Genomic DNA, 14,878 nt, shown 5'->3' with positions numbered 1-14,878 from the left:
GTGGATGGACTTTGAATATCTACAGCAGAGATCTGTAGGACAATCAGACCCTGTAGAATAATTAAGGGATTTTTTTCTGCATTAAAATTACGTCATCTTCCAACACGCCTACTATTCCAGCTCATTCCACCATTTAGGGCAATAATTTGTTCTAATTAGCATACAATTACATTAAAGTTAAAATGTATGAACTGCTGGGATCAGCCTCACAGCAATCAAAATTCACTAAGAATATAATTATCCAATTTTAGATCTTGTCATGGCTGCATTAGATTCAGTAGCATGGTTTTTTTTAAAATAGACAGCCTATGCAAATTTAGTGTAACTTGTCATTTGATTTCTCGCACAGCAATATGAAAACTGGCGGCCTCACCAGCCCGATAGTTTCTTCTCTTCAGGTGAAGACTGCGTGGTTATGATCTGGCATGAGGACGGACAGTGGAATGATGTTCCGTGCAATTACCACCTTACCTACACGTGCAAAAAAGGCACAGGTGAGTTTCCCGTTTATGGTCCACAGTGTGACGCGTTCAGAATCAGGTTCATTATCACTGACATAAGTCGTGACATTTGGCTGCAGTACAGAGCAATACATAAAACGATTATTAGAGGTTACAATAAGAAATAGTGTGATAAGAGAGCAACATAATGAGGTAGGGTTCATGGACAAATCAGTAATCTGATGGTTGAGGGTATAAAAGCTGTTGCTAAAATGTTGAGGGTGTGTCTCTCTTGTACCTTCTCCCTGATGGTAGTGATGAGAACAGGGCATGTCCTGGATGATTGAATTTTCTTATTGATGGAGCTTTCTTCTTGAGGTAGCACCTTTTGGAAGATGCCCATAATGGAGCTGACTGACTCTTAAACTCTCTGCAGCCTTTTCCATAGGGTGAATCACTTTCTTACCCTCTCCCCATAACCTTTGACACTCTTACTAATCAACAACCTGTCAACCTCTGCTTTAAATATACCCAATGACTCTGCCTCCACAGCTGTCTGTGGTAAAGAATTCCACAGATTCGCCGCTCTCTGATGAAAGAAATTCCTCCTCATCTCTGTTCTGAAGCAACATCCTTGTACTCTGAGGCTGTGCCTTCTGGTCCTAGACTCCCCCACTATAGAAACCGTCCTCTTCATGTCCACTCTATCTAAGCCTTTCAATATTATACCTCCACCCCCCACCCTTCTAAACTCCAGCAAGTACAGGCTTAGAGCCATTAAATGCTTCTTATAAGTTAACTCTGTCATTCCTCTGGATCATTCTTGTGATGTTCATCTCCAATGCCAGCACATCCATTCTTAGATGAGGGTCTCAAAATTGCTCACAATGCTCCAAGTGTGATCTGCCAATGTCTTGTAAAGACTCAGCATTACATCGTTGCTTTTGTATTCTAGTCCCCTTGAAATGAATGCTAACATTACTTTTGCCTTCCTCACCACTGACTCAACCTGCCAGTTAACCTTTAAGGAATGCTACACAAGGACCCCTAAGACTATGGCTTTATTCTTTCTACCAAAGAGCATGACTATACACTTCCCAACACTATATTTCATTTTCCACTTCTTTGCCCATTCTCCCAATCTCTTAAGTCCTTCTGCAGACTGCTTCTTGAACACCACCTGCCTCTCCACCTTTCTTTGTATCATCTATCAACTTGGTAACAAAGCCATTAATTCCGTTAGCCAAATCATTGGCATATAATGTGAAAAGAAGTGGATCCAACACTGATTACTGCGGAAAACCACCGGACACCAGAAAAGGCCTCACTTTATTTCCACTCTGCCTCCTGCAAGTCAGCCAATCTTCTATCTATGCTCTTTCATTTCTGTAATACCATGGGCTCTTATCTTGTCTAGTAGCCTCATGTGCAGCATCTTGTCAAAGGCCTTCTGAAAACATAAAAAGAGTGCCATGAATGAACTGTGAATCTGTTTGTGTTACTTATTGAATTATTGGTGAAGTCATGGTCTAGGTATCATGGTTTAGTGCTGTGCACTTTATAGCCCTGGATACATTACGAAATGCATCTGTGTGTCTGTTCTACACATGTTGATTATAGGTAGGCAGTTTCAAGTTAGTTGCTTGCCAGGAAGTGTTACAAATGATCCAGTGCTGTTGGCACTGGAATGAACAAATACAAAAAAAGAAGTGTTGCTTTTGGATTCTTTCTTTCTTTGTATTTTCAATTATTTTGGCCTCTTTATTACTAGTCTAGTCTTCAGTGCTAGTCTTTCGTTTCTTAATATTTGCCAAGCGTTTATGCCAGCTTTTTGAGGGAAGGGTATCAGGAGAAGAGGCAAAAAGGTCAAGGATTTTCTCAGAGCAGGGGTTCCCAACCTTTTTTTTAATGCCATGGACCAACACCATTAAGCAAGGAGTCCGTGGACCCCTGGTTGAGTACCCATCTTAGAGCTTTCTTGACTGAGTGCCACATCTTTCTCCAGTGTCTGAGGCTCTATAAGGCATTGGTCATACTGAATTTTGAGTATTATGAGCAATTTTGGGGCCCCTTTTAAGAAAAGATGAGTTCGCATTATAGAGGGTCTAGAAGAGGTTGATGAAAATTATTCCAAGAATGAAAGGGTTAATGAAAGGAGCATTTGACCACTCTGGGCCTGTACTTACTGGAATATAGAAAAATGGTGGGGGGGATCTCATTGAAACCTATCTGATTCTGATTGATAAGTGTGTCAAAGATTATGGGGAGAAGGCAGAAGAATGGGATTCAGAGGGATAATCTTAGATACAATGGAGATGAAGAGGATGTTTCCTTTGGTAGGGGAGGCTAATACCAGAGGACCTAGCCTCAAAATAGAGGGATGTCCAATTAGAGCAGAGATGAGGAGGAATTACTTTAGTTAGAATCTGTGAGGTTCATTGCCACAGGCAGCTGTAGGTTCAGGTCACTAGAGCATTTAAGGCAGAAGTTGATAGGTTCTCGATTGGTCACAGTGTGAAAGGTTATGGGGTGAAGATAGGGGAATGGGATTGAGGGGGAAATGGATCAGCCATGATGAAACGACAGAGCAGATTTGATGAGCTGGATAGCCTGATTCTGCACCCATGTCTTAAGGTCTGGCCATTCCAGGCTCATGTGACCTTAAGGTCGAAGTGAACCAATGAACACTGCTCATTATTTTTGCCCTTTTTGCTCTGGCCTGCTGGCGCAATACAACAACTTTCACGACTTAGGTCAGAGACAATAAACCTGATTCTGATGTGGATCTCGAAGAGAAACGTTCAGAATGAGATCGAAGATGTCAAGTCGGTGCTCAGAGAATGCACAGAGGCTGAGCACGAACAGTGGAAGGAGTGTGCAATCTCACAAACTATCTAGCCCCTTGTTCTACCATCCCATCTAGAGTAGAAGTCTCCCCTGAAGCCAAAGTGAAAACCAGTTATACTTGAGCCCAGGGACTGTCTAAGAAAAAGTTGTGAGGATGTAAAATTTCCTTTGTGATCTCTTCTGTTGTTGATTCTGTCTCATGTCTCAATGATTTCAAAGTTAGCCCACGAGCAGTATTGAAAACTTTGCTTTGGCTTTAATGGTTAAATTGTTAATTTTTTTTATAACTTGAGTAAGAACAGATTTAGATATTGTCTATACAAAGAGGGGACAACTAAGACAGAAGAGAAGAATTAAACCATTTGGCCTGTCAAGTCTGCTCCACCATTCTATCAGAGGGATTGTTTATCTCTCTGAACCCCATTCTACTGCCTTCTTCCTGTAACCTTACTAATCAATCAGATTCAGATTAATATCACTGGCATATGCTGTGAGATGTGTTGTTTTGCAGCAGCTGTATGTTGCAATACATAATGACAAAAACTGAGTTGCAGTAAGTAAATACATACATTTAAAAAAGTTAAGTCGTGCAAAAAACCAGAAAAAATGTCGTGAGGTAGTGTTCATGGGTTCAATATCTATTCATTGGGAGAGGGAGGAAGCTGTTCCTGAATCACTGAGTGTGTGCTGTTAGTCATAGTCATACTTTATTGATCCCAGGGGAAATTGATTTTCATTACAGTTGCACCATAAATAGTAATAGAACCATAAATAGTTAAATAGTAATATGTAAATTATGCCAGTAAATTATGAAATAAGTCCAGGACCAGCCTATTGGCTCAGGATGTCTGACCCTCCAAGGGAGGGGTTGTAAAGTTTGATGGCCACAGGCAGGAATGACTTCCTATGACGCTCTGTGCTGCATCTCGGTGGAATGAGTCTCTGGCTGAATGTACTCCTGTGCCCACCCAGTACATTATGTAGTGGATGGGAGACATTGACCAAGATGGCAGCAAACTCAGACACCACCGTGAGAGAGCCCAGTTCCATCCCCACAACATCACTGGGCTCCTGTACCTCCTTCCTGATGGTAGCAATGAGAAGAGGGTATGTGCTGGGTGCTGGGGTTAATTAATGAATAATGTCACCTTTTAGAGTCATTGCTCCTTGAAGATGTCCTGGATGCTGTGGAAGCTAGTACCCATGATGGAGCTGAGTTTACAACTTTGTGCAGTTTATTTCGATCCTGTGCAGTAGTTTCCGCACCCCCCCCCACTCATACCAGACAGTGATGTAGCTCTCCACAGTACACCCACAGAAATTTGCGAGTGTTTGGTAACATACCAAATCTCCTCAAATTCAAAATGAAATAGAGCTGCTGTCGAGCTTTCTTTGGAATTATATCGATATGTTGGGCCCAGGATAGATCCTCAGAGATGTTGACAGCCAGGAACTTGAAATTACTCTCCCTTTCTACTACTGATCCCTCGATGAGAACTGGTGTGTGTTCCTTTGTCTTACCCTTGCTGAAGTCCACAGTCAGTTCTTTGATCTTACTGATGTTGAGTGCAAGGTTGTTGCTTAGACACCACACAACTAGCTGATCCACCTGTATCCTTCTGACCCTTTATGCCTTCTTGTCAGCATCTGAAATTCTGCCAAAAATTGCTGTGTCATCAGCAAATTTATAGATGGCATTTAGGCTGTGCCTCACCACACAGTCATGTGGGTAGAGAGAGTACAGTAGTGGGCTAAGCACATATATTTGAGGTGCACCAGTGTTGATTGTCAGTGAGGTGAAGATGTTGTTTTCGATCTGCACTGACTTTGATCTTCTGGTGAGGAAGTCAAGGATCCAGGTGCAGAGGGGGGTACAGAGTCCCAGATTTTGAAGCCTTTCAATCAGAACTGTAGGAATGATTGTGTTAAACGCTAAGCTGTAGTCAATACACAGAATCCTGTCATAAATATTAGTATTGTTCAGGTGATCCAAGACAACGTAAGGATCCAATGAGATTGCATCCGCTGTATAAGAATCTATCAACCGCCTCTTTAAATATGCCCAAGGACTTGACCTTCAGAGCCGTTGGTGCCAGTGAATTCCACAGATTCACCACTGTCTAGCTAAAGAAATTACTCATCTCTGTTCTAAAAGAACCATCTTATATTCTGAGGTTGCCCTTTTGTCCTCAACTCCGCCATTATTGGAAGCATTTCTCCAATTCAGATAGTTGTCATCTCTTTATTTAGTCGAACAAATAACATGACAAACATAGAAACTTGGGCCAAGAGTAGGCCATTCTGCCCCTCAGACCTCTACCATCATTGGAAATTCCAACTCTGTGCTTCCATCCACAAAATCCATTCGGGTGCCATGGTAGAGTGTGTGCGTGAGGAAAGTCCAGAGGGGATGACACAGAGCAGAGAGAGTGGTGAGTGCTCGGAATGTTCTGTCAGCGATGGTGATAGAGGCAGATACATTAGGGACATTTAAGGAACTCTGAAGAAGGTACATGGAATGAAGAAAAATGAAGGGTTATGTGGGAGGGAAGGGTTAAATTGACCTTAGTGTAGGTTAAAAGTTCAGCACAACATTGTGTGCTGAAGGGCCGGTACTGTACCGTAGTGTTGCTTGTTGTATGCAACTCTTCACTCATACTTTTCTGGAGTATTAGAAAAGAGGAAGGTGAGAGACAAAATCAAAAATATAACCACCTATTAAGTTGAAAAGACTATTACATTTATGTAACACACATAAAAGTTGCTGATGAACGCAGCAGGCCAGGCAGCATCTCTAGGAAGAGGTACAGTCGACGTTTAGATTTATGTTATGTTTTTGACTTATTCTCCCACTAAATATAAAAAATGTTTCTCCATATGAGTTTAACAATGCAAGCTAAGGTGAGCACTGTGGACTAAACTTTTGGGGATATGGAAAATTATTTTCCAGAGAGCACTACTCATAAAGGCAACCTCTCAATGAATGGTGTCTGGTGGAGAGATGTCTCTACTAATAGAGGAGCAAGGCGCTCCCTCCTTCTGCTGTCCTGCGGGTCACCCTTGGACAAGGTGTGGCATTTGCTTAGCTCTCTGATAGGGGTCACGTGATGTCATGGGAGCAGGTGGTGGGTGGTCGTATGAGCAACCGGTGCATATTACAAGTCCTGGTTATGTGACCACCGATGCTGGGTAGACAATCTTTGAAGAGTTTTGATAATGACTGGGGTCACCTGCCTTGTAAAGACACTGCCCAGATGAAGGCAATGGCAAACTACTTCTGTTAAAAAAAAAAACTTGCCAAGAACGAAAACAACAGGAATTCTGCAGAAGCTGGAAATTCAAGCAACACACATCAAGGTTGCTGGTGAACGCAGCAGGCCAGGTAGCATCTCTAGGAAGAGGTACAGTCAACGTTTCAGGCCGAGACCCTTTGTCAGGACTAACTGAAGGAAGAGTTAGTAAGAGATTTGAAAGTTGGAGGGGGAGGGGGAGATCCAAAATGATAGGAGAAGACAGCAGGGGGAGGGATGGAGCCAAGAGCTGGACAGGTGATTGGCAAAGGGGATATGAGAGGATCATGGGACAGGAGGTCCGGGGAGAAAGACAAGTGGGGAGAAAGACAAGGGGGGCGGGGAACCAGAGGATGGGCAAGGGGTATAGTCAGAGGGACAGAGGGAGAATAAGGAGAGTGAGAGAAAGAATGTGAGTATAAAAATAAATAACGGATGGGGTACGAGGGGGAGGTGGGGCATTAGCGGAAGTTAGAAAAGTCGATGTTCATGATCATCGCATGAACATCGCATGATGGCATGAACGTCGACTTCTCTAACTTCCGCTAATGCCCCACCTCCCCCTCGTACCCCAACCGTTATTTATTTTTATACACACATTCTTTCTCTCACTCTCCTTTTTCTCCCTCTGTTCCTCCGACTATACCCCTTGCCCATCCTCTGGTTCCCCCCCCACTTGTCTTTCTCCCCGGACCTCCTGTCCCATGACCCTCTCATATCCCCTTTGCCAATCACCTGTCCAGCTCTTGGCTCCATCTCTCCCCCTGCTGTCTTCTCCTATCATTTTGGATCTCCCCCTCCCCCTCCAACTTTCAAATCTCTTACTAACTCTTCCTTCAGTTAGTCCTGACAAAGGGTCTCAGCCTGAAACGTCGACTGTACCTCTTCCTAGAGATGCTGCCTGGCCTGCTGCATTCACAACTTGGATGTTGCTTGCCAAGAACGATCATGGTGATGGAAAGACCATGATCGTCCACGTCATACAACATGGCACATAACGAACAAACAATGAGAACTAAAATGAATGGTAAAAACTTTGAAAGCTGTATTATATGAGGAGTGTAGTTATTAAGTTATTCCTTTGAACTGTGTGGCTTCAGCACCGACCCATCCTCCTTTGTGGGAACATTATTTATGTCTATAAAAACAAGAGATTTTGCAGATGCTAGAAATCCAGAGCAGTACCCACAAAATACTGGAAGAACTAAATACGTGAGGTAGCATCTATGGAGAAGAATGAACAGTCAACGTTTAAGGCCAAGACCCTTCATCAGAACTGAAAAGGAAGGGGACAGAAGCCAGAATCAGGTGGGGGAGGGAAAGTAGTACAAAGTGGCAGGTGAGGGGTAAGGTGGGTTGTCCTGAGGGGGGAATGAAGTGATAAACTGGGATATGATTGGTGGAAGCAGTAAAGGGCTGAAGAAGGAAAAATCTGATAGGAGGACAGTGAACCATGGGAGAAAGGGCAGGAGGAGGGTCACCAGAGGGAGGTGTTGATCAGGTGATGAGCAAGAGAAGGAATAGAGGGTAGCTAGAATGGGGAATGGAAAAAAGGGAGAATTACATTTAATATTGGTTTGCCTTTCATTTTGAAGTGGTAAGTATAGCCACCAGCAGTAGATGAGTGATTTTTAAGCTTTCAGTGCTATCTAATTACCTCACCCCAGGACTGGGCAGAACATGATTTAGAAGAATATATAACCATTTTTATTTTCATCCTTGAAGGAGACCAACATTACTGTGCACACTGCGAATGAGGAGTATTTTATGTATTTACCACATGAATTCATCGTCAATGTTAACATGCAAACATATTCTTTTTTGTTCAGTTGCTTGTGGCCAACCACCAGTGGTGAAAAATGCTAGAACATTTGGGAAGTTGAAGCCTCGATATGAAATAAACTCCATGGTCCGATACCACTGCAGCCGTGGCTTTATCCAGCGGCATTTTCCAATCATTAAGTGTCGGACCAATGGATACTGGGATAAGCCAAAGGTTGCCTGTTTAACACGTAAGTTTGGCCAATATCTTCTGATATTAGTTGGCATATGGGTGGGTGGGTGGGTGGGTGGGGGGAACAAAAAGACATCCTCTAAACTGTACATAAAATGTTTTAAAAAATATTTCTGAAGGATCAACTTTATTCACCATATATATTTACATGTATTATGAAATTCCTGTGGTGTATTGATCCACCATTAATCTTATTACTTATTCAAGGGGAGAGGGCAAGGTAATTTAATGCCCATCCCTGACCGTCCTTAAAAAGGGGATCATCAGTAGATTTTTTGAGGCTAAAGTTCCTTCCAAGGTAGCTTAGGTACATTTAAGACTTTCTAGCATTTGCCATTGAATGGATCAAGTTATCTGACCAATTGCCCAGAACCACAGGACTTAATACCAGCATCCCAGCTGCTCCATAGACCCAGCACTAGAACTGCATACGTGATTGGTACTTCTAGCTTTGGAACACAGCACCCTGCAAACTTCTCCAATAAGGTGTCTAGATATTTGGTTTCTAATTATTGTAAACACAGCTGTTGAAGTATCAGATTCAGATTCATTTAACTATCAGATGTACATTGAAACATACAGTATGTGTCATTTCTGTCAATAATCAGCATGCTCAAGGATACGCTGAGGGCAGCCCGCAAGTCTCACCATACGTGGCAGCACCAGCACAGCGTGCTCACAATATTCAGCAGAACAACCCCTTTTCTCAACTCCCTCTCACGCACCCTCTCACACATACAGGAAGGCCTCTAACTGCAGGACAGACAACCCCTGGGCCTCCAGTCCTTGGCCAGACTCTCTGACCTCCAGATACGCTAAGCCAGGGGCTTTTACCTTCGGGTTCTGCCTCAGGATTCACTGACAGCAGACTTTGATCTCCAGACTCGCTAAACTTTAAACCTCGACCTCGAGACTTGCTGACTGCTGTCTTTGACCTCCGGACCTCTGGATATCAACCGCAGGACTCAATCAAACTCAAAAGCCCCAATTTTCAACACTGTGTGGATGTAGGGTGTAGTGAATATTGTTGGGGTTTTCTGCCTTAGAGAACAAATAGTAATTATAATTTATTTCTCTTTCTCTGTAGCTTCCATATATCAGCAAAATGCCCCCAAGTACATCCAAGGATTTTATCGAAAAGGAACAAAAAGTTCAAATGGCCACGTCCGACACCAGCATCCCTGGATAAACAAATTATATTCGAGGCACTGACTACACCACTGAATGGTGGGAAAACTGTTCTTTGCAATTCGAGCCAAACCTGTTCCAAACAGTGCCTAGAGTAACACATTGGAGGGAGGGGTGGGTTGGGAGGTAAGAGATTGGGCAGGGTGGGGGATGATTTGATTTGATGAAACAAAACATTTGGGAGAGATCAAACAGCAGTTTCTTCAAATGTGATTAATAACAAAAGAGGACTGCAAAACTCTTCAAGGTGATATTAATGAGTTAAATTAAAATGAAATTGTAGTTCTGTTGCTTGTTCGTGTATTCCATGGTACAAATATTGCTACAGACGTTGCATAAGTTGACAATTCTCATGCCATTCAGTAATGCTTTACAAATAATGGGTAAACGTATTTATATGTGGAAAAAACTGTTCTTAATCTGTTTAGAGCATGTAGAACATTTTTGCACCTTTAATCCATCATGAGCTTTCCTTCGTTTCCTCCCTTTCAGTAGTTACAGCCATATCAGCAATCATAATTTAACATTAAACTCACCCTTTTCACTTTTCCAAGCTAAATTTTCAGATAGCAGAATGAATGAACTTTTTAAAAATTTCAAAACTGTTATTACATCATCTAGTGGAGCGTTTAATCCACCTTCTGGCAACATTTACAGTATTGCAAGCACCCTCATGAAGGGTTGGAGAAAGTGTTTATGCCATTATTTAAGAGGTTGCCCAAGGAGCATTTTGGCTGTTGTTCCCAGATATACAATTCTGATCTCTACCATAAGCAATGTAAAGTCTACAGATAATGGAAAAGGCTAACGGTGCATAAACATGAGAGAAAACTATTTTTGTAGAACTTGGATGAGTAATTGTCTGATTTACAAGTGTTCAACAACTCCCTTCCTCAAACAGTCTTTCACTCCTACAGCTGCAAGACCCCTGTGTAGTGTAATTCTAAGGATGCCAGGTGGGATCAAGCCCAGAGACTGCATTGTGAAGCTGCTCTTTAACTCACATGGACACAAGCAATCAAAATAGCAAATGCAAAAAGGACGCTATGTTACCTTTGCAAAAACCAGTTGGTTCTTTGAGGTCAAAGTGCTAATATATTAACTTTCTCAGATATGGCAGCTTTTTTGCGGCCCTCACTAATCACACTACGATATGGAGCTGCCTTTTTCTAAGGGTGAATATAAACCTCCAGTTTTTTTGTAAAAAAAAACCCAAAAAAATAAATTAATTTTTGTATATATCACCATCCTAGTTCATTTTTTAAATGAATGTTTGTCAGAATGTGACAGTTGTATAGTGTGTGATGATGACGTATGGCCATTTCGTTTAATTGATGGGTTTTTATTAATTTGCCTTAGAAGGACTGGATAGAATAAAAACAAGCTATATTTTTGTAACATTTCTGCTGTTAACCCTTGGGTATCTGTATAAAGCAACACATGCTTTTAAAATTAGCACAATGGAAACAGATTAAAATATTTCATTTTGAATTGAATTTCAAGGGAATAATTTTTATATTTTGAAAATTTTCATTCGATGTCTATGGGAATGGGTGGAGATTTTCTCACTGAAGGGGGAGTCAAATCTCACTGATTTATTTAAATTCACCTGTGGAAAGATTTGAATAGAAAAATTATTTCTAAATCCAAGGGTTAACATGGTCAGAGCAAAAAGAATGTCCGATAATTAAAACTGATCTGGCCAGCAGCAGATTTTTTTTTTTGAAATGTTTTGCAGTAAATTCATTTTTAAAAGGAAAATAACCTGGTTACTTCACCCAATTGTCTTTTTTTTCTTTTTATGAACAGCAATAGAAATGACTCTGTATGAAATTCTCCCTTTGCAATGCACACAAAGCAATACTGTATTTATATTTTAAATTGTATAGTGTATAATGTGAATGTTTGGAATTTTGTGACTGAAATGCTGATAAACTTTTGTTACTTTTTTTACATGTGTTTCACCAAAGAAACAAAAAAAACAAACTTGGCCATTCTGTTTCTACTTTCCTGCATTAGACCTACTGATAGAACTGACTTGAAACACATTATTAAAGAAAATAATGAATCCTCTGGTAAAACTGCTGTTTGGAGATGCACTGAGAGTCATTTCTTTACTTTGCATACTTTAAGGGATGCTGAACTTCTAGGGTGACCATGCGTGAATTCAAAATTATATTTCAGGTTGCTGCTCTTTATATTCTGGGAGAAAAATAATAAGGGGCAGAACATTAACAAAAAAAGTGTTTTTTCTCCCTCCTCTTTAATTCCCACTCAGGCTTCCCTCTTGTCTCTTATCTTCACGTCACCTCCTCTTGGTTTCCCTCCTCCTTCCCTTTCTCCCAGGTCCACTCTCCCATCAAATTCCTTCTTTTTCAACCCTTAACCTTTTCCACCTATCACCTCCTGGCTTCTCCCTCTCCCCTGACTTCACCTACCATTTGACATCTTCCCCTTCCCCCACCCCATTCTGGCTTCTACTCCCTTTCTTTTGGGTCCCAATGAAGGGAAGTCTGAGCCACACAATCGATGGATATCGCAGCTCAGCGCCATCTTGCCAAAGCTGGCAAGCCCTAGCCATCCTGACAAAGTCCTAGCCTGCTTAACATCTCCCAATGACTCAGTCCATCAAGTCCTTCTTGTCAATCTTTTCTGCACGCTATCCATTTAATTACATCTTTCCTATAGCTGGGCGGCCAAAAATGATCAATACTGAAGTGTGGTCTCACCAGTGTTCTGTACAACTGCACCATGACCACATAAGTTTTAAACTCTAAGCCTTGACTTTTGAAGGCCAGCATACCAAAAGCCGCCTTCATCATCTTGCATGGCTAAAGGGAACAGATTATGCAGGCTCAATACTTGCTGCAAGTTACAAGCTGGGTACAAAACAGAAAAACTGCTGAAGATATTGTTTAAATCTACTTAGTAAACCATGCATATATACGTAGTATATGTCCATCTTACTAAACATATAGCAAAGTATTAGCATAGTTCCACCACATAGACTCTTCTGAAGTGGTTGGCAAAGGTCTCACACTGAAGGGAGAACCATTTGTCCAACAGGTCCATTCTAGCTTCCAGCAGAAACCTCATTAGTCTCATTTCCATTTTTGTTCGTTCTCTCTCTCTCTCTCTCTCTCTCTCTCTCACCAACCTTAATACCACTTTTGCCACTTGCTCAGTCTAATGGAAAACTTATCACAGTCATTTATTGGAATACAAGAGATCTGCTAGAGGGATACAAATCATGAGGGGCATGGACAGGGTAAAACACAATATTTTCCCAGAGAGGGGATTCTAAAACAAGGAGGCATTGAAAGGTCTGGGTACTGTGGACATGGAGAGGATGATTCCAATGGTGGTATCTGTCTAGGACCATAGTCATAGTCATATTTTATTGATCCCAGGGGAAATTGGTTTTCGTTACAGTTGCACCATAAATAGTTAAATAATAATATGTAAATTATGCCAGGAAATAAGTCCAGGACCAGCCTATTGGCTCAGGGTGTCTGACCCTCCAGGGGAGGAGTTGTAAAGTTTGATGGCTACAGGCAGGAATGACTTCCTATGGCGCTCTGTGTTGCATCTCGATGGAATGAGTCTCTGGCTGAATGTATTCCTGTGCCCACCCAGTACATTATGTAGTGGATGGGACACATTGTCCAAGATGGCATGCAACTTGGACAGCATCCTCTTTTTAGACACCACCGTGAGAGAGTTCAGTTCCATCCCCAGATGGCACAGCCTCGATATAGAAGGGTATCCCTTTAGAACAATGATGAGAAGGAATTGCTGTAGCCAGAAGCTGGTGAATCTATGGAATTAATTTGCACAGACTGTTGTGGAGGCCAAAACATTGGGTATATTTAAAGCAGAGGGTGATAGGTTCTTGATTAGTAAGGGTGTCAGAGGTTACAGGGAATAGGAAGGAGAGTGGGGTTGAGAGGGAAAATAAATCAGCTGCAGTTGAATGGTAGAATGCAATCAATGAGCCAAATGATCTAATTCTGCTCCTATGTCTTATGGTCAGAGATGAGAGCTTTAAAGGCACTTCAGGGCCAGCTTCTTCATGCAAATGGTATTTTAGATGAACTGTCAGAAACAGCAGTTCAGGCGGACATGCTAGCAACATTTAAACGCTATCTAGATAAATACATGGATGGGAGAGGTCTAGAGAGACTAATGGTCCCTCAAGACTGCATCCGTTATTGAGGACTCCCATCACACAGGACACAGCCTCTTCTCATTACTAGCATCAGGGAGGAACAACAGGAGTCTGAAGACACACAAAGCATCCTCTCTCTAATCAGATTTCTGAACATCCATGAACCCTACCTCATTATTCATCTTTTCCACTACTGTATTTATTTATTCATTGTAACATAACTTGTTATGCCTGCATCCACTGCTGCTGCAAAACAAATTTTACAACTTATCTTAGTGATAGTAAACTTGCTTCTGACACGGCTGTTATAGATGAGCTTGGCTGAAGGGCCTCTTTCCGGAATCTCAATTAGGTTTATGATCACCGACATATGCCGTGCATCCAGTCGAATGCTCTCCATGGTACATCTGTAGAAATTTGCTAAGAGTCTTCGGTGACATCAGACTTCTAATGGAGTAGAGCCACTGGCATGTCTTCTTCATAATTGCACCAATATGTTGGGCCCAGGATTGATCTTCAGAGGCGTTAACATCTAGGAGCTTGAAGTTGCTCACCCTTTCCACTGCCAACCCCTCTCAGAGTGTTTGTTCCCTCAATTTCCCCTTGCTGAAGACCACAATCAGGTCTTACTGATGCTGAGTGGGAAGTTGATTTCTGTATGACTAGTTAAGCTTACCAGCACCTCTTTGGGATCTGGCAGGAAGTCAGAATACCTCACAGAAACCGAAACAACATGGAAACTACATAGAGGCAGCACCCGAGATTGGGATTAAGCCCGTGCCTTGAGGCTGTGGGGCAATGGCCTTTACTAAGGCACCAGTCTGCAGTTTGCTGCTCCACTTCACAGCAATGAGAGGGAGTATTCGCCACCAGCAGTTTTTTGGGTAGGTTGTCCATGATCTGTTTGTACGAGTCCTGTGTTGCCAACTGT

The 14,878-nt window shown here is 42.0% G+C and overlaps 1 protein-coding gene across 5 annotated transcripts in view; it reads left to right on the top strand.

The window, feature by feature from the left end:
• The window catches only part of LOC134357221 (versican core protein-like), a 207,601-nt gene extending 195,737 nt beyond the window's left edge, over positions 1-11,864 (top strand). For 4 of the 5 annotated variants that reach the window (XM_063068523.1, XM_063068525.1, XM_063068522.1 and 1 more), the window contains exons 14-16: positions 350-494; positions 8,407-8,589; positions 9,679-11,864. In XM_063068523.1, the coding sequence (XP_062924593.1) occupies positions 350-494; positions 8,407-8,589; positions 9,679-9,803 (453 nt within the window). In that variant the 3' untranslated portion in view covers positions 9,804-11,864. The remainder of the gene's footprint in view (positions 1-349; positions 495-8,406; positions 8,590-9,678) is intronic. The other variant, XM_063068526.1, reaches the window with a different exon arrangement.
• The last annotated feature ends 3,014 nt before the right edge of the window (positions 11,865-14,878 follow it).

This window comes from Mobula hypostoma, chromosome 16 (genome assembly GCF_963921235.1).
Source record: "Mobula hypostoma chromosome 16, sMobHyp1.1, whole genome shotgun sequence".
Classification (NCBI taxonomy): Eukaryota; Metazoa; Chordata; class Chondrichthyes; order Myliobatiformes; family Myliobatidae; genus Mobula; species Mobula hypostoma.
This window is presented reverse-complemented; position numbering and strand designations above follow the sequence as displayed.